Genomic DNA, 19,148 nt, shown 5'->3' with positions numbered 1-19,148 from the left:
ACCGAAAGAACGAGATCGCGGATACAAGCGGCCGAAATGGGTTTTCTCCGTAGGGTTGATGGGCTCTCACTTAGAGATAGGGTGAGAAGCTCAGTCTTCCGGGAGGGACGCAGAGTAGAGCCGCTGCTCCTTCACATCCAGAGGAGCCAGTTGAGGTGGCTCGGGCATCTGGTCAGGATGCCTCCTGGACGCCTCCCTGGTGAGGTGTTCCGGGCACGTCCCACCGGGAGGAGGCCCCGGGGAAGACCCAGGACACGCTGGAGGGACTATGTCTCTCGGCTGGCCTGGGAACGCCACGGGATTCCCCCGGAAGAGCTAAAAGAAGTGGCCGGGGAGAGGGAAGTCTGGGTCTCCCTTCTGAAGCTGCTACCCCCGCGACCCGACCCCAGATAAGAGGAAAAAGATAGATAGATAGATGGGTGGATGTTGCACTATCTGACCCAATATGTCATTAACGCAGACTGTGAGCTGTACACAGCTGACTATTGTGAACGATGTCAGAAGTCTTCACGTATTATTCGTAACCTTGGTCCTGTCATTCCCCATTTAAAACATTTCTGTTTTTTTTCTTGTGTATTGTAGAAGTTTGCTGTAATTTCTGCCATATTTGTGATTAGTGTAAATTTGACTCATAGTTTTAAACGTTTAACTAATTTGGATGTTTTATGTTTTTTTAATAGCGTATATGACATGCTTTGTTTTTTTCTACAATGATACAAGGAAAACAGCTGCACAAATAGGAAAACAAGTATTGTGAAATAAAACAGGGATATGCATTAAGCTACCTAAACTCCACAATTAAGTGAATAATTTCTGACAGTTTTCAGTTTGCTTTACCACAAAGATGTGCTTGTTGTAGTTGTTTTTTTTCTTTATTTGGAGGGTTGCCCAGTTCCACTTTCATGAATTTTTATTATGTCTAGTTGGGTGTTTCAGCATGACACAAAAATAATAAATAAATCTTGTTTTAACAGTTCTGTCTTGGGAACTGAGAGGAAAAGTGCTTCTGGCCTCGGGCCCCTTAGGGCCAACAACCATAAACATAAACAACCTCTGGACAATTTACAATGACATCTAAGTTGGAAAACATATGGGGACAAATAAATGTTGAAGAGGGCAGCACTGCTTGTTTGTATATTTGGAGGAATAGTTTTAAAAATGTGGAACCAGACAAAAGGTGAACTTGTGTATTTATGGAGTTATTCTCAATTTGTACCTTTTAAAAGCTGCAAGACAAGTATATTGCTTCAACATTAAATTATTTTGTTTATTCCTTAATATGAATGAATAACATAACTTCATATCAAATGATAATGACCCAAGTTTTTTGACAGATTGGAACTTCTAGCAGGCTAAATTAAGCTTGTTCTGAACAAAACAGCAGTCTGTTAAAATGAGGATCTATCTCACTGATGTACATATTTCTAGTTTGACTTGTTTTAAATGGCTAAAAACAACCATTCACCACACCCACCTCACTTATTAAGAATCTTTATTAGAAATTTCTTAGAAAATGTGTTAATATTCAAAGTCAAAAAATATCTACACATTGTACATAAAGTGCTGGGTGTTGACAAAAAATGATAATGTACAAAAATGAGTGCTGTTTGGCCAGCACATGCAAACAGTAGAGAAACAAACAGATCATTACTATTCATGAGCAAAAATCTGGACTTGGTTTATGAACAGTGACTATAAAATAAAATCTCACTCTTAAATCTGTACGTATAATGTGTACTTTGTTATGATAGGTGACGTTTGACTACGCCCATAGGCGTAAATCCCAGAGGGGTCGGGGGGTATGTTATGCCTTTATTTCTCACTTTCTTCAACATAGAGTCTTTAAAACCACAAAATAAAATCTGAATATTTTTCTATATAAACCCTGGTGCTTTAAACGTTACGTTTCAGTTATGACACTCCCCAGATATTAAGTTCTATCTACTTTTTTGTTCTCAGTCTATCTACTTTTTTGTTCTCAGTTAAAAACTTTTTAAACCACATTTAAGTTACATTTAACTGTAACTTTGCCGACCCCCCAAAACTGCTCTTAAGAAATTTTTCTGTTAATGGTCCCCCCCCCAATAACAAGATGGGATTTACGCCCTTGACTACACCAACTCTTTTACTGCCCTTAGGTAGAATTGATTAAAACATGAAAGAGGCCATTTTTCTGATTAGAAAGAGAGAGAGAGAGACATAATTACAAAGTATGCTGCTTTTCTTTGGCTGTTAAAGTTAAAGATGTCATGAAAACATAACTGTAGAACAGCAATAAAAAGTGTTTCATTTTCTGAATGTTTGTGTAAAACATTCAATAATTGGTTAAAACAACCATCTGCTTGTATTTAAATTGTGGATTTTTTAAAGATTGTGATGGAAAGCAGGTTTTATTTCAGACTTTTTAAACATATAAGTTCATATTTACTATTGATCTGTCCTGAAAACAACTTAAAATGTTAACTAAATCCCTGTTGTCAGTATCTCCCCCTTGAGGTTAGACTTGCAACAACAGCTGGCCTCAAAATAAAGTTCTGCGGCCAGAAAATGGCAGCTGCCGTGGAAGAAAGAAATTATTAAAATCCCAAAATGTTAACTCAAATCAAACATTTTAGACCAAAGGTAGCATGTGCTCAGCTTGCTATAACAGTAGGAGTAAACCGTTTTAAACACAAGACTTTTTTAAACAAATAACATGTTATCTGCCATGGAAAAAAAAGTAGGATGATGAATCTGTTATTTTATAAGTAAAAAAACAACAACAAAATGGCCATGCTGTAGCGAGACAAAAAATGAAATGTCAGAAAATGTGGCGAGATGCTATATTTTAAAGAGCATTGTGGGGTTTACTCTATTTATACACTGAATGACAATCCAGAGCACTTTGATAGATATCCTGTGCCTTTTGGCAGTGCAGGCTTAGTCAAAGTGCGCAGGTGCCACTGAGCTGCATGCACGTTTACACTGGAAGGGGTCAGATTGCGCTTTTTCCTCTGTTGTGTGGCTCATGGAATCCACTTTTGGTCTAAGAAAAGCTTTTACAGATAACAGGCATTTAGATGATGCTGGACAAATGATCAGGCACAGTTTAAAATGTCAATACCTAACTGTGCAGGATATCTCCAGAATATTTCAAGTGATCTATGGAACACCGGATTCATTGTTACATTTAAAATGGTCCACGCCTACACTTGGATTTCAGCCTCCAAAAGACTTGCAGTATGGGGCCCTGCATCGAGTCTAATCCCCCCAACTCCTGTGTCCGAGACAACTGGTGAAGAGCTGGGGGTCCTAATGGTGAGAGAGGACAGAGATGGGGTGAAAGTGGGTGTCATAGCTGACGGGGTGAGTCCTGTGTTCCTGGCTAATGGAGAATAAGCATATTTGGGGTAGGAAGGCTTCCTGCTCAGGGTTGGTACTCGTCCAGGTTTTCTTGGAGGAACAGTCCGGATGCCTGGCTGAGCCACTCTGGTTATGAGAGGCGGTGGGTACATGAGAGAACTTGACTCTGAAGCAAAGTCCTCATGGCCTCCTTGAAGCTCCTCATCAGGAAGCATACCTATATCAGTGAACACAGCAGCCAGAGAGTGAAAGCGTGGTTCCCAGTCTAAAAGGAAATCCCAGCTGTAGCTACCCTCCAGTGGCTCTTCAAGGCACACCAGTGAAGTCAGAGAATCTGCAGAAGCTTGAGCCTTGGAGAGAGGGGCATATCCTCTTACCCCCATGGAATCCTCTAAATCTTTAACTCTAAGTATTTCAGGCAGTAATCCTTCCCCTCCACCCTCCTCTTTGAAATGGTTGAGACTTTCTGTGCTTGCTATGCTCTGTGCTAAACATTTAGTAAGCGATAAAATATGTTCTGGCCCTACGTCAATAGAGTGGCAGGAGATCTTATCAACCGGTATGATAGAGTTGGGAATCTCTGTGGTAAACTTGTTGACGTCCTCTCTTTTATAACAGGGAAACTCATTGATCCACTTGATTTCCTGATCCTCAGCTGTCTCACCCTCTGCCGATCCACGGCCACTTGAATCTGACTGGGTGTACGGGTTAGAGACGTCTCTCTTTGCAACAAAACCTCCGACTTGTGTCAACTCCTGCAAAGAAACGTCACTGTGAATCTGGCTGTTCGATTCACCGGATGAGTCAGTACCATGGTTCAACTGTGCAGCAATGGCAGAGGCCTTTTTCAGGACAGCTTCTTTAACTTTACATCTGAGAACCAAGCCCGCAAAGATAACTAAGACAAAGAGGAACAAAAGCAGCGACACACTCAGACTAAACATGTGGGAATCAAGCTGAACTCCAATAAATGCTTCGGCTGAGCTGGAGATATTGACAAAAACCAAGCAAGTTGTTGTTCTGGAACCCAATCTGGGACTACCTGCAGACACGACCAGTTCCACCAGATCCTCGCTTGCATGGCTGATTCTTCTGCGATACACGGGACCGGACACCAAGATAGCTCCAATTGTTTTGTTAATTGAAAAAAATGTTGTTGGAGTCAAAAGTGAGTACTCTACCAGCCCGTCCACTCCTCCATCATGGTCCATTGCCATCACAAAACCGACTGTCTCACCAGTCTTGGGATTTTCTGGAAGAAGGAAGTGGTACTGCTTCTGAGTGAAGATGGGACTGAACTCATCAACTCCCTTTATGGCTACTTGGACTCTTACCGTAGCTGATTTGTCACCTTTGTCTTTGGCCTCCACTACAAAGCAGTACTCACTCTCACGTTCATAGTCAAATGTTTGTCTGGTGTGAATGTCGCCACTAAGGGCATCAATGGCAAAGGCCTCCTTCCTCTCTGGGCTTCCACTGCCATAGTCCATGAAGCAAGAGGACAGAATTGAGTAGGTCAGCAGACCATAGGGACCAGCGTCTTTGTCAACAGCATGGACAGAACAAGTATGGGTGAATGCTGGGAGGTTTTCCAGCATGGAGCAAGTAACTGAGGGGAACATGAAGAATGGAGTGTTGTCATTCTCATCCAGAATGTTAACAAAGACGACTGCAAAAGCCATGTTTTGGTTTTCTGATGCCTGGCCCCCATCGGTAGCTCTGATGGTGAGGATATACCTTAAATCCTCCTCATAGTCAAATGATTGGTTGACCATCAAAATGCCAGACTGGGGGTCCAGCTTGAGGTGACCTTTACTGTTCCCAGAAATAATTTCATAATGGACAAGGCCATTGTCACCAAGGTCAGGATCCAGAGCACTAACGTGGACCAAGCTGGTTCCTATCTGGCTGCTTTCACTCACCTCTGCATGATACTGTGCACTGGAGAAGACCGGAGCATTGTCATTGCAGTCAGTAACAGTCACTTTAATGATCGATGAGCTGTTCAGGGGAGGCGTTCCTCGATCAGAAACGCTAACTGCCAATTCATAATACTCAGTTGTCTCACGGTCCAAGGGATTACATAAAACCAGCCTTCCGACATTTTTCATTTGATTTTCAACGGGAATCTTTTTCACTTCTAAACAGAATCGCTTTTCTTCATTTCCGCCGACGATGGTGTAGTCCAAATGAGTGTTTTCTGGGCTCCAATCTTCGTCCTGTGCAGAAATTGTGAGCAGGGTGGTTTCCGGGGGCGTATCTTCAGCAGTGGTGAGTGTGTAAATATCCTGGTGAAACAAAGGTTTATGGTCGTTTGCGTCTACAACCACCAGGGCCACAGAGGTGACTGTGGATCGAACGGGTTCGCCCTCATCTCTTGCCTCAACCAGAAGATGGAGCATGTTGCTGTTTGTGATGGTCTTTAAAGGCTTGTTGGTGAAAATAGAACCTGTAATGAGAGTGTGTATTATTAAACAGATTTCATTCTGGATCTAGTATAGTTCTAGTATAATTATTCATACAATTTACAAAAAATTCAAAAAGTTGTAGCGTGAGCATTGAGTAGAAAATTTATGGAAATTATTGCTGTACAATGTTTTTCTTTATGAGTTAAAGAAAAAAAAGTTTTTTAAGCCATCAAAAGTTTTATGTTTTTTTTTTCCCTTTTCACTTGCGATCTGCATTCATAATAAACATGTATAACTTCTTGTGGGGTTGTGGCCATATTCAGCAACAGAGTGAGGTAGTAAGTCAGTTCAAACATTGGCTGTTGCTTCTCTTTCTTCAAACTCTGGCTGGTCTTTGCATTTCCATACTGTATTATCTGAGAGCATACTACAGATTATTACTATGATTTAGTATTTAGTAAAATAGCTAACTCTAGCTAGTAGTAGCAGAAGTCACATACTTGCTCTCGGGGGAGAAAAATCACCCACAATAAAAACTAATTCAATATCTGATTTAACCAAATATGCAAATTATGACTGGGTTTTATTTTGCTTTGCATGAATAACGATGGAATTGTGAGGCTGTGCGTTGCTGGAATTGCATTAAAGTTGCAGAAGTCATTAGATGCAGCAGAGCAACCTCATGTCCTGAGAAAACCGTTCTAAATGAATATCACATGCGTACTGCAGGAGCAATTTTCTTCTTGGATGGCATCAAAGAGTTCCACCAAACAATTTCTTATTCCACTTCACTGCCACTTAACCCTCTGTACATGATGAGCATGTGGAGCAGAACCGTCCACTGAGGAACACAGAAAGACAAAAAGTCCTGGGGCCACAGAAAGGCTGTGTTACGTTTTTGGATTGTAGTCATAAACCTTTAGTTAGTGTTCATGCACATTTCCTGTCATGGTCCTCTCCACAAATGAATGCATATAATTTTCACTGCATATTGAATTTAGGGCTGAAACATAATACAGAAGGATAAATCCTCTTTTTATTTAATAAAGACTGTCGAGAAATGGTTTGCTTTTAGTTTCTTTTTTAAAGTGGCACAAGACCAAACCTATGGATTTTCTGAGATACGATAGCCTCACAACTGCTTTGTGCTCTCATTTTTCTGGTTCGATAACTTACACAAGCTTTGAACATATAAACACTAGCTAATATGCTGCTGGCAGCAGTCAAACTCTTAGTAAACGTTGGTGTTGAATGAGGAAAGAAAATAAAAACATTTGCTAGAAAAGAATTTCCTTGACAAATACAAAAATTAAACTGCCAAATAGTACCATATAAACAGACACACACATAAATAATCTCCTTTTTACCATTATCTTTCTGGATGTAGAATGCATGAAGAGGAGAAGAAAGAAGTCTGTAGCTGATCTTCCCATTGAGACCAGAATCTTTGTCTGTAGCAGCAACATTCACAACTAAAGTGTCAGCTGAGACCAGCTCTGACACTTCCACCTGGAACAAAAAAAAAATCATACAACAGGATTTACAAAATGTATGAGTTTATGTTTATATATACACCAAGGATTAAGGTCATTTCTAGTGTTTACAAAGAAATAAGCAAAATGTACTAATTTCTCAACTATCATTTTATTAAATGATGTCATGGACAAATTAAAGTCTTCAGCCTGAAGAAGCAATCCACTCAGCAGTCAGCTGCAATAAGCTTTGACAACTGTTACAGGTTAAGAGAATATTCAGCCTTCAGCAATATATTCCTGAAGGCTTTTATTGTGAAAGTTTACTCGAAGTTGTGCCTGACTTTTGTTTATTTCTTCTTCTTCTATCATTAAAAAGCCTTCCTTCCACAATCTTCCATTTTGGGCTTCCTCTTATATATATTATATATACTATATATATATATATATATATATATATATATATATATATAAAACAGAACACTTGTAGATGTTTTAAGCAGTGCAGAACTTCGTCTTGTAATTACTATCACTGTTAAAAAAAATGCAACATTTCCATAGCTTAAGTTGATTTATTTTTACTTGGATTTTACTTTATTATATCTTGATTTATACAGATCATCTCACTGACACAACTAACGTCGTCCATCTTAAAAATAGTAACATTGTTCATGTAAAGATGGTGAGTTGTATTACTTTCTGATTAATTCACTGGACAGTTTTCTAAAGTCAAGACCAAAGTTTTCAGTGAAGGTTGAAGTGATGCAATCAGGAAAAGTGGGGTGAAAAGGAAAACATCAAGAGGCCAATAACAGGCAGTTTATACGGTTAAATTGCTTCATTCTGTGATTTTAATTTTAGAGAGTGAGTTATAGTATATATTGAGTGCAAAAAGTTGTTATCAAGGAATGAAGATTCATAATAAAATCTTATAGCAGAGTTATAATTCACATTTGTAAATTATGAATCTGTTTTGCCTCTTGAATTATTGGTCTTCTATTTGTACCTGGTACGACACTTGGGTGAAGACTGGACTGTTGTCGTTGGCATCTAAAACTTGAACTGTGACCTGTCCACTGGTTTGATGGAGCGAGTCCGACGCAGACACTCTCAGAGTGAACTCCGTCTCGGCCTCGTAGTCTAGAGGTCGGGTCAGCGTGATGACACCCGTGTAGCGGTCAATAGCGAATGGGTCGCTGGTGATGCTGCTGTTTGAAAAACTGTAGCTGATGGTTGAACCGAGGTCCACATCATTCGCAGTCACCTGGGTGACCACATAACCAGCTGGTAGATCTAAAGAGAGACAAAAATCTCATAACAAGTGGAATCCTTTTCTAATTCTTCTCTACCATGAAAAAAATGCTACGAGGGATCCGCTGTGAAGGATTACACTAACTTTCATATATATAGACGAGCTCCATGGGTGGGATGGCCGGGCTGTTGTCGTTGACGTCCACCACCTGGACTCTGACGGTGGCAGTGCTGCTCAGTGGAGGCTTCCCCTTGTCTTTTGCCTGCAGAATCAGCCTGGGACATAATGGTGGAAAGATTGAGATAATGCCTCTCTGGACATAATTTCACGAGTATCTTGCAAAAGTACTCGGATCCCTTGATATTTTTCACAATTTTACCTTTACAATCAACATTACTGAGATTTTTGGAAATAGACCAACACAAGGTTGCATACAATTCTGCAATCAAAGGAAAATGATCAGAAAGGTGCATTTTGATTCAGCTCCTTCACTTTGACTGCTACTAAATAAAATTCAGCGCAACCTTCAGAAGTCACATAACTAGTAGAGAGACTCATTCTACGTGTAGATTAACCTCATTATAAAGTCAGATGTGTTGTGGAGGAGTCAGAGGTTTTTAGAGAGAAAGCAGCATCATGAAGACCAAGGAACATGTCATATCAGGGATGAAGTCGTTGCGAAGTTAAAAGCAGGGACAGATTCTAAACAAAATCTCAAGCTTTAAATATCTAGTAGATATTCCAACATGCAGACAGACGGTTCACTTCATTTTTCCAGCTTTGAAATGAATACAGAACACACCAAGAGTAAATGCTAATTAGAAGATGATGCTGCAGTTGCAGCAGTTTAAAGTCAGGACTGTTCTGCTGCTCATCAAAAACCTTCAATAATTCCCATTTATGTTCAAATTATTTCAAATGAAATTACCTCAAAATATTAATATTGTTGTATGGAGCTGTGAGTGGAGTAAATGGATGTTTAATTATTACTATTAACCACATTGTTTCCATTTTGCGTTTGACTTCTGAACATGAACATCTTTGATTATTTGTTTTCATGGTAAATATGTGTTCTGTCTATAAATCCCAAGTTGTTCAAAAAATTCTTATATTAAATAAATACTACATGTATACAGTGAATATGATGTTTTCAGGTAAGATGAGGCAAAAACGGTCTGCGTGTCTTAGGTATATCATAAAAATGTATCTAAAATGCATGCAAGAAGTGGTATTTCATTTCTATAATAATCTGAAAGTAACCACACACTTTAACCTCGAAAATCTAAGTTCTGATTAGAGAAATTGGATTGTTTTATTGACTCAATATTAAATAAATAATGTATCAATATTTCTCTATGTAATTGGCTTTATTTTAAAGCACTGGAAGCAGCAGGAGTTTATTTAACACTAGTTGACGCACGCTGTTCTAACCTGTAAGAGGGAGTTATTTCACGGTCCAGCAGAACGTTGGTAGCAAGGATCCCTCTCACAGAGTCCAGAATGAAAGCTTCATTAATGTTGCCTGACAGGATGGAATACTCAATCTGTCCGTTTTCACCGCTGTCAGCATCAGAGGCAAACACCTGTTTAAAAGACAGGAAACAATAAGAGTCATCGAAAAGCCCTACTGCCACTGGATCTGTCCACATGATGAATAAAGTGTCTGTACCTGCATGACGTAGGTGTTACGAACTTGTCCCTCCCAAACAGCCGTTCTGTAGTTGCTCAGTTCAAACAGCGGTGCGTTATCGTTGACGTCCAGCAGCGTGACGGAGACCCTGCAGTGGGCCGTGTGCAGCCCGCTGTCGGCCAGAACCACCAGCTGGATCTGAGGGCTCGCCTCAAAGTCCAGGGAGTTTTCCTTCTGCACTCGGATCTCACCTAACAAAGACGCAAAAAAATGGCGGTGAAGAAAAAGAAATCTGCTGCTAAAACAAAAGCCATTAAAAACTGTGTTAGCTCAGCTACTTTCAGTCAGACGAACAGCTTAGAGCATATACTGAACGTAAGACAATCAATCAGACAGGAAAATCATCCTTTTCTTCAGCAGGGGAAGCATTTTCCCTTCAGGAGTGAAATTTTAATTCAAATTAAGACTCAGAGACAACAGAGATTTTCACACATTCCCTATTAAATCTGACTGAGGTTGAGCAGTTTTACTAAGAACTGGCCAAACCTTCAGCTTCGTGATGAGCACAGCTGGTGGACACATCCCCCAACATTTGATTATTATAATTTTTTTTTTAGAACCATATGTGCTTTTTGTTCATGAGCTACTTTGTGTTGATTTATTACAAAAAAACAGTTAACATTTATAAGTGTCATTTGACAAAATGTTACAACATTCAACTACAGATACCCTACACTAACCTTTTAATGTTAAAAGTGGCAGCAACAGCTTTATAATAAAAAGAAAGGAATAAAACAATTTCAATGTGCTCTGTACCTGTGTAGCGGTTTATGGAGAACGCTGTATTCTCGTTGCCGCTAAATATCGTGTAAGTTATCCTCTGTCTGCTGTTGGTGTCGTCACTGGCCTCCACTTTTGTAATCCAAGTACCTTGGGAAATGTAGTGTGAAAATGTTGCTCAGTTTATTTGTATTACTTATTGAAAACATTTGGAGCAGAGGCGACGAGACGCACCTGCTCTGCTGTTCTCCTTGACGGTAGCATTGTACACTTTGTTTGTGAACTGAAGCTCGTCATGCTCTCCCTTCAGATGGACCAACACCAGGCAGGTGGCGGTCAGAGGAGGACGTCCTCGGTCTGAGACCAGGACCTCCAGCTTTCTGCCAGAGAAACCCGCTCTCACTCGCCTCCTGAGTGAAATCTCTCCTGAAGCGGAGTTGATGTCAAACAGACTCTCCGCGAATGAAAACGTGAACTGGACCGTCCCGTTCTCACCCTGGTCAGCGTCTGTAGCGACCACTGTGGTCACGATCTGATTTGGTTGCGTCCGCATAGAGACCCAGGCATGAAGTGGGTTTTGGTCGCAGACGGGCACGTTATCGTTGACGTCGTCCACCTGAATGGTCAGTGAAGCCACAGAGGTCAGCGGGCCCTGAGCGGAGCCATCTGTGGCCACGGCTTTCAGAGTGTACAGAGCCCGGCTCTCTCTGTCCAGAGACCTGGTGGTGCGGACCACTCCAGTGAAGGGGTCCATCGAAAAAGCCCCGTGGCTGTTGTCGTCTGTCAGGGTGTAGGTCACTTCTCCGTTGGGTCCCTCGTCGGGATCGAAGGCGGTCAGCTGCAAGACCTCAGCCCCTGACGGTAAGCCTTCACTGACGGAGGTGTGGTAGCTCTCAGGACTGAAGGAGGGGGCGTTGTCGTTCTGGTCTAGCAGGAAAAGGAGAAGCTGCGTGGTGGAGCTGAGAGGAGCGGGGCCCGAATCCTGAGCCTGAAGGGTGAGAGTGTAGTTCTGAATTTCCTCCCGATCCAGAACCTGCATGGTGCTGATCGCTCCGGTCTCACTGTTGATTGTGAATCGGCCTCTGTAGTCCTCACCTAAAGTCATTTAAAAAAAAAAAAAAAAAAAGAGTGCAGTTCATTTCAGGTTTTCACAGTGTGTTATTGTTACAAATAGATAAAACATTAATATCATAAAATTCCAGTGACGTGTGAGCATTTTATAAAAACAGCAAATGAAAAATGGAAACAACAAACACAAAACCGTAAAAAAAAAACATTCATATCCTTTAAACTTTTTCATATTTTGTCACATTATGACCACAGAGTGCAATGTTTTGTTGGGATTTTAGGTGACACACCAACACAAAGTCGTACAAAAATGTGAACTGGAAGGAAAATAACAGTTTTTGTGCATTTCTCTTATTTATTTAGCAGCATAGTAAATGTAAGAAGGCTGCATTTGGAGAAATTTGAGGCCTACCAGCAAAACTCTATGTGCTGGAAATCTAACACTCCACACCATTGCTGTGGCAGCATCATGCTGTGTAGATGGCATTCTTAAGATGAAGGAGGTTAATTACAGAGCAAAACAAGGCAAAAGCTTGAAAACACTTCAGGCTGCAGTGGAGGTTCACCACACAGGCAGAGCTACCATGGAATAGTTATATCAAAGTTATATCAATCTGTTGCAGTGGAAAAGTCAAAGTTCAGAACTACATTTATTTGAAAATATGTGCAAAAGCCTGAAAATCGATGCTCAAAGATGAGATTGTTCTACTTTGCTTAGGAAAATGAGCAGTGGATATGAAAAGCTGATAAGAAGAGTCTTCCTCCCCCAACATCTGCAGCTTTAACTGTAGTGGAAGATGACTTAGGGGCCTGGATACATAGGCACGCCACACTTTTCAGACATGTATTTCTGAAAAACCACATTTCACAGTTACAGACTTCTCTACGACAGTGTATTAGGGCCAGTGTACATCGAAAAGAAGGAGGAGTACAATTCTGATCGAAAACAAGAAATTTTGAGATTAAGCTGTGAATCTTTTAGAAGAAAAAATACAAAAAATGTACGAAAAGTCAAAAATTTGCTAGAAAAAATCTCCAGCGAACGTTTTGGGCGAGAGGCGGGGTCACCCTGCCAGGTCACTAGTCTGTCACAGGGCAACACAGAGACAAACAACCATGCACACACACACACACTCCTACGGAGAATTTAGAGAAATCAATTAACCTAACTGTCATGTTTTTGGACTGTGGGAGGAAGCTGGAGTACCTGAAGAGAACCCACGCATGCACAGGGAGAACATGCAAACTCCATGCAGAAAGACCCTGAGCCGGGAATCGAACCCAGGACCTTCTTGCTGCAAGGCAACAGTGCTACCAACTGCGCCACTGTGCAGCCCTTTGGTGGGGTTTTCTCTTTTTTTAAATTTAACAGGTTGAGCCATATGTGGGTTTCCTACCTAGTACAGAGTAGTGAATAGTGCCATTTTCTCCCAGATCAGGGTCAGAGGCAAGAGCTGTATGGATAACTCCAGGAGAAAGATTTTCTGGCAGGCTGATCTGGAACAGTGGCTGCATAAACTCTGGAGGGTTGTCGTTGTCATCCAGGATGGAACACAAGACCGTGGCTGTCCCCGACAGAGGACGGAAACCGTTGTCCCGAGCCTGGACTGCAGACAGAAATCACAAATGAGTCTTTATATGGGAAACTTTGACAGTTAGCAGACAAGACAGACTGGTAGAATGCAACAGAAACAACCCGGAGCTCAGAGGGACATTTGGGGCTTGCTCCTCCAGACCAAGAAATTGAGCTTAGCTGCTTATTATTTAGTAGAATTACAAGAAAGAACAAAAAATAGATGAAAAGATAAATGTACCCATACAGTTTTTAATACACAGTCTAAAATACCTTTTTTATGAAAATTCTCCCTGCTGGGATAATTGTCACCACATATTTTAGTATTTCCTGACAAAAAACTCCTGTGTGATTTTGGCTCAACTTCAGCGCGTTCAACGTTTCCTGTCATTAAGATTTTATTATTAGATTTAATTGTTCGTCCTACTGGTGACTGTACAAATATTGTTATAAAACATCTGAAAGCGTTTTTAATCACTAACCACCGCTGGACGGGTGGCGAGCGTAATCACGGCGTGCAGCCGCGTGAGAGTGAAAGCAAACAGAAGGCTGCAGTCGGCCCAGGCTGGACATGCACACCGGTGAGACCCTTCAATATAAATCAGCCTGCAGGATCAGTTCACCCTCACATAAGAAACCGACTGAAATGTAATCAGGTTGTGTTATTATCATTTGAAAGACTCAGCCTTACTATCATCTGCCTGAAAATAAAAGATTAGAAGGGAAACAAATGTAATGATGAGCTGCATGGTGGGAAGGCGGTTAGAAATGTTCACTCAGAGGTTCTGGTCCGGTTCTGTCCGGAGCTTGCAGCCAGACCTGAAAGATAAACTCATCAGTGTTTGGGTGTAGTCGGGGGTTGTACCTCTGAGGGTGAAATGTTGCTCCTGTTCTCGGTCCAGGTGAGTCGTGGTGGTGATCAGACCAGTGTACGGGTTGATGCTGAACAGCTCATAGCCGGGGCCCGGCAGCAGGCTGTACCACACCACGGCGTTGTCCTCTGGTTGGAGGAACAAAGCACGAGGACTTTAACAGGTTATTTCGATTTAGCAAAATTTAGCATAGCCTTAACATCGTTTTATTTGATCTTGTTTTATAAAAATGTTTAAGCTAGTCCTAATGAGGAAAATGTAGTTTTTTATTTTTATTTTCTACAATTTTTATGGTTTTTAATATTTCAAAGTATTGAGCACTGGTCTCTTTTGAATTGTTGTTTTATTTATGAATATTGTTGAGGTGATGTAAAGTTTCCCGTCTGGCAAGAAAGCTGGCTCAGAGTAACCTGAGTAACCTCACAGTAACCAAATCAATCTAACAGTTGATTGATTGATTGTGGTAATTGACTGATGAATGGCAGACACAACAGTCAAGGTGTTTGTACGTGCAAAAAGTCTTCGGCCTTGAGGAAACCTCTGTTAATGATCGTCCTCTTCAAGCAGCATCATTTGTTATTAAGCAGTTATGAGTTGCTGACAGCGTTCTGCTGCTGGCGTTCTCCCTAGAACCAGGAAGCGAGAAAACATCACCCAACTGTAAAGATCTCCGACTGGCTCACTGGAGCTCAGAGAAACGTCTAATAACAGACTGTTTCTTAAAGTAACTTTCGATGTGTGATTGATAAGCTTGAGATGCAAATCACATTTTGCCACCAACCTGCTACCAGTAAAATCCCATAATATTTCCTATCAAGATCAAAGCGTGAATGTGCCAGACAGCACACAATGAAACTGTCATACTTTTTTCAAGACTCAAACTCTCCATTGACTGCTTAACATGCATGAAGTGGACAAGTAGATCATCACAAGCACAGAACAATGGATGTCTTTGGTGGGAGCTTATGGAAAACAGCAGCACAACGATAATCAAATAAGATGGTGGGAGAGCGCCCAGAACTGCGATCCGAGGCAATCTGAGAAGAAAAAAAAACAACGAAAAAGAAACCCCCGGCTCCTATTGGCACAGATGGCTTGGATTACCGCAATCATCACGAGAGACGGCAACTCAGATCTCCCAGAGGAGCCGTGTGCTTGCTGTTCTTGGACAATTCTCAGTCACAGGAATGTTGGTTCAACTCAACCCCTCCCCTCCTCCTGAACCTTCTGCTGCACAACCTCCAGCCTCCAGCATTTAAAAAGACTCCAACTGTCAGAGCCATGAGACAGACTGCGATTCTGGAGGGCGAGCGCCCACGTGTTAAAATAAACGGGACAGAGGTGTGGAGTAGGGACTATAAATAAGGATCATATGAATGAAATTTAGCAGGATGTAAAATAAGCACTGTGGTTGAGAGGGACGCTGATAAAAGGGCACATGAATAAACTTTATGATCAACCGCAACTCTGACAGGATTATTATAAATCAAGCAAACAACTTAATTTCACTGTTATGCTGTCAGTCAAGCAAACATGGTAAAGTTTTAGTTATTTTACCACCTTTGGCATAAACTTTCTCAAAATGATTAATTACTAAACTGAGAAACTTGCAGAAACTAGAATTAAAAAGAATTATTTTTTAACTTTATTTTGTTCTCTTTGAGTTTTATTTTAACTTAGTGTGTTTGTTTGTTTTCTTGCTGTAACGTTGTAAAGCTTTAAGTCCAGAAGCAGATGCTGCCATCTAGGGACGGTACAGAAACACTGCAATTTTCAGCCAGACAGGCTTTAAAGCTGTTAAAAGTATTAAAGTAAATTAATTACGAGGAATATGTTTGATATACAAATGGACAGACTCAAAACAGCTTCTTCCCAAAATCAGTCAACACCTTGAACTCTAACATGCACTAATTATATGGTGGTAATATGTGTCTGTGTGTGTAAAATGTCTATATTTCATTGTAAACATTAGCATATTTATGCTTATGTTGTATATATTTCCTACATTGTTTGCACTGTTTTGGAGCTAGATGTTAGGCTGTAAAAAAACTGCATAAAGTTAATTTATTTAAAACTGACTGACTTCTGTTTTTTCTTGTTTACGTTTTCTCTGATTCATGCCTCATTCTGGTGAAATGTTTACAATCAGCCAATAAGAACATTAGACTTTGAAATTAAGAAGTGAAAGTGTTGTTTTCTCATGTTTTTCATCTAAAAAATATTCAGAAATGTTGATTAAGAGGGAAATAAAATAGAGGTAGATGATTTTATTAGATTAACAATTTCTTTAAGAAAATCCATTTCTAAAAAAAAAGTAAAAGTATTTTGATTAGTTTTGTATTTACATAGAAAATTACATTAGTCAGGCAGGACAAATCTACTCTTGGTAAAATGTGACATACATTAAAAATAATGTTCCACAATAATAAAAGCATTAAAAGTTATCAAAATGGGTTTTTTTTTCACCTTTTATACTGTTAATAACAATTAAAAGTGTGGACAGATTTATTAGTTATCATCAAAATATTAATATTTAAAGGGAAAGATGTAGGTAACTAACTTATAATCAATACCTGAATCCATGTCAGAGGCAGAGACTCTGAGCAGTGGCTCTCCAGGGCCTTTATTCTCCACCACACTGGTAACATAGGTGGTCTGACTGAAGATGGGGGGCTGGTCGTTAACATCTCCCACCTCCACTGTCAGGGTCTGGGTGGAGGACAGCGAGGGGACGCCCTGGTCCACTGCTCGGACAGTCAGACGGTGGACACGCTGGGTCTCATAGTCCAAAGGGGCAGAGAGAAACAGAAGGCCTAAAGAGGATAAGAGAGTTTAAACAGTCAGCTGAGGAAATAATATTCCAGTAGTAAAGGAATATCACTACTGGTAGAAATAATGATAGAAATGCTAAATATAGAATTTATTCTTCCTTGGCTGCAGCAGCATTACTTTTCTGCCAAACAGTGATTTGGATGTAGACCAGAAAGTTCAGATTTGGTCTCATTTATCTTGAGAACCTTTTTTCTAGTCCCAATATTACACTTGACTTCTGATAGCGTTCCCTTAATGGCTTTCTCCTTGCCAATAGTTAATATTGTTATTAAGTGCAGCTCCTCTCAAACCTCAGCTGTTAATCTCAGAGGTAATTTTGCCTCCAAGGACTGCTCTTAAGTTGCTTTTTATATTAACAGCATTTTATATTTTACAATTTATAGCATTTTATATTTTATTTTTTATTTTATCTACAACTACTACTCAGTGGTAGTTGTTATTGTGTCTTGTCTCTATGCTGTAACTGCGAAGTAATTTCCCTGCTGGGATGAATAAAGTACTTCTGTTCTATTCTATATTCTATTCTATTTGACTAATATGTGCAGCTTTTTGGGAGCATCATATGATACCAAACAAAATGCGTTATTTTTTGCTGTAACATGTCAAAATGTGGAAACAGAGGAATTCATACCATCAAAAATACATTTTGCTTTGGGATAAGAATAATATTTAAAAACATGTAACTTATTTGTTTCATGCTCATCTAGTTTATGCACAAAAACAAACAAATACCAGTTTTCTCTTCCAGTGTGAAGAATCCCTTCCTGTTTCCATTTATAATGGAGTAGGAGATCAATCCATTCTCCCCCTGATCACCATCTATTGCCACAAAATGGTGCAGCAGACTGCCCACCTCCGTGTCCTCCATCAGCTGCACTGACTGAGCAGACACGAACACAGGCCGGTTATCGTTCACGTCCAGCAGGAGGAGCCGAACCGTCACTGACGTCTGTTTACGCTCATCCGTCCTCTCTGCCTGGTCCGTGGCGGTGACAGCGAAAACAAACGTCGGCGTGCTCTCGCGGTCTAACGGTGCCGCAACCGTCATTGCACCTGTGTGTGAGTTCATGTGAAAGGGGAAGTGTGGGGGTGATCCACTGACTTCGGGGTCAAAGGTCAGAGTGTAGCGAAGGGCACTGTTTGCAAAAGTCCCATCGGCGTCTCTGGCATGAAAAGCAAAGGCCAGCGATCCAACAGCGGCGTCTTCCCTCAGACCGAACATCAGCAGTTTATCGGGGAACCAGGGGGCGTGGTCGTTCACGTCCTCCACTGTGACGCTCACCAGCGCGGAAATGTTTAAACCAACAGATGCACCGACGTCTTCCACTCGAGCCACCAGGAAGTACTGCTTGGCAGACTCGTAGTCCAGCAGCTGGTTGACGTAGATGTCACCAGACGTGCCGTCGATTCCAAAGAAAATGCTCCCGTCTCCCTCGGCGATGCTATACTGAAACCTGCCTTTATCCGAAACACTGACAGAGCCGATGACCGTTGCAGGCTCCGCGTCCTCCCTAACCGAGAAATGCCTCACTGCTTGGTGATCTGAGCTGCCGTACTGATCCTCCAACCCATAAACCTGCAGCAGAAATGCACCAAATTAAATGTATTTTCTTGTAAATACAAGAAAGAAAATCACTTCAAATTGGACAAAGACTAAAATAAACAGTTACTGTGGCAAAGCATTCATACCAATAAGATGTCTTCTATTTCAGGCTACAACCACTAACTAAATATATTTTATTTCCATCTTATGTGGAATACCAAAGTAGAAGAATAATTATTAATCATTTTCAAAATGTTGAAACCAATAAAAATGCATGTACATTTGTACTGAGCCCCCTTTACTCTGAAAACCCTAAATAAACTCCAGTGCACCTAAATGCCTTCAAGAGCCACCTAAAGAACATTGAATCTGAATA

At 40.8% G+C, this 19,148-nt stretch overlaps 1 protein-coding gene across 1 annotated transcript in view; it reads right to left on the bottom strand.

Annotated features, from left to right (window-relative positions):
- Positions 1-1,475: 1,475 nt before the first annotated feature.
- dchs2 (dachsous cadherin-related 2) overlaps positions 1,476-19,148 on the bottom strand; it is a 30,825-nt gene continuing 13,152 nt past the window's right edge. The window contains exons 9-20 of the mRNA XM_032563664.1: positions 17,962-18,805; positions 16,971-17,210; positions 14,391-14,525; positions 13,350-13,559; positions 11,119-11,979; positions 10,921-11,034; positions 10,144-10,355; positions 9,906-10,057; positions 8,619-8,749; positions 8,229-8,515; positions 7,118-7,259; positions 1,476-5,791 (exon numbers count right to left, since the gene is read on the bottom strand). Of these exons, the coding sequence (XP_032419555.1) occupies positions 3,186-5,791; positions 7,118-7,259; positions 8,229-8,515; positions 8,619-8,749; positions 9,906-10,057; positions 10,144-10,355; positions 10,921-11,034; positions 11,119-11,979; positions 13,350-13,559; positions 14,391-14,525; positions 16,971-17,210; positions 17,962-18,805 (5,934 nt within the window). The 3' untranslated portion in view covers positions 1,476-3,185. The remainder of the gene's footprint in view (positions 5,792-7,117; positions 7,260-8,228; positions 8,516-8,618; positions 8,750-9,905; positions 10,058-10,143; positions 10,356-10,920; positions 11,035-11,118; positions 11,980-13,349; positions 13,560-14,390; positions 14,526-16,970; positions 17,211-17,961; positions 18,806-19,148) is intronic.

Source organism: Xiphophorus hellerii, chromosome 5 (genome assembly GCF_003331165.1).
Source record: "Xiphophorus hellerii strain 12219 chromosome 5, Xiphophorus_hellerii-4.1, whole genome shotgun sequence".
NCBI classification, from domain to species: Eukaryota; Metazoa; Chordata; class Actinopteri; order Cyprinodontiformes; family Poeciliidae; genus Xiphophorus; species Xiphophorus hellerii.
This window is presented reverse-complemented; position numbering and strand designations above follow the sequence as displayed.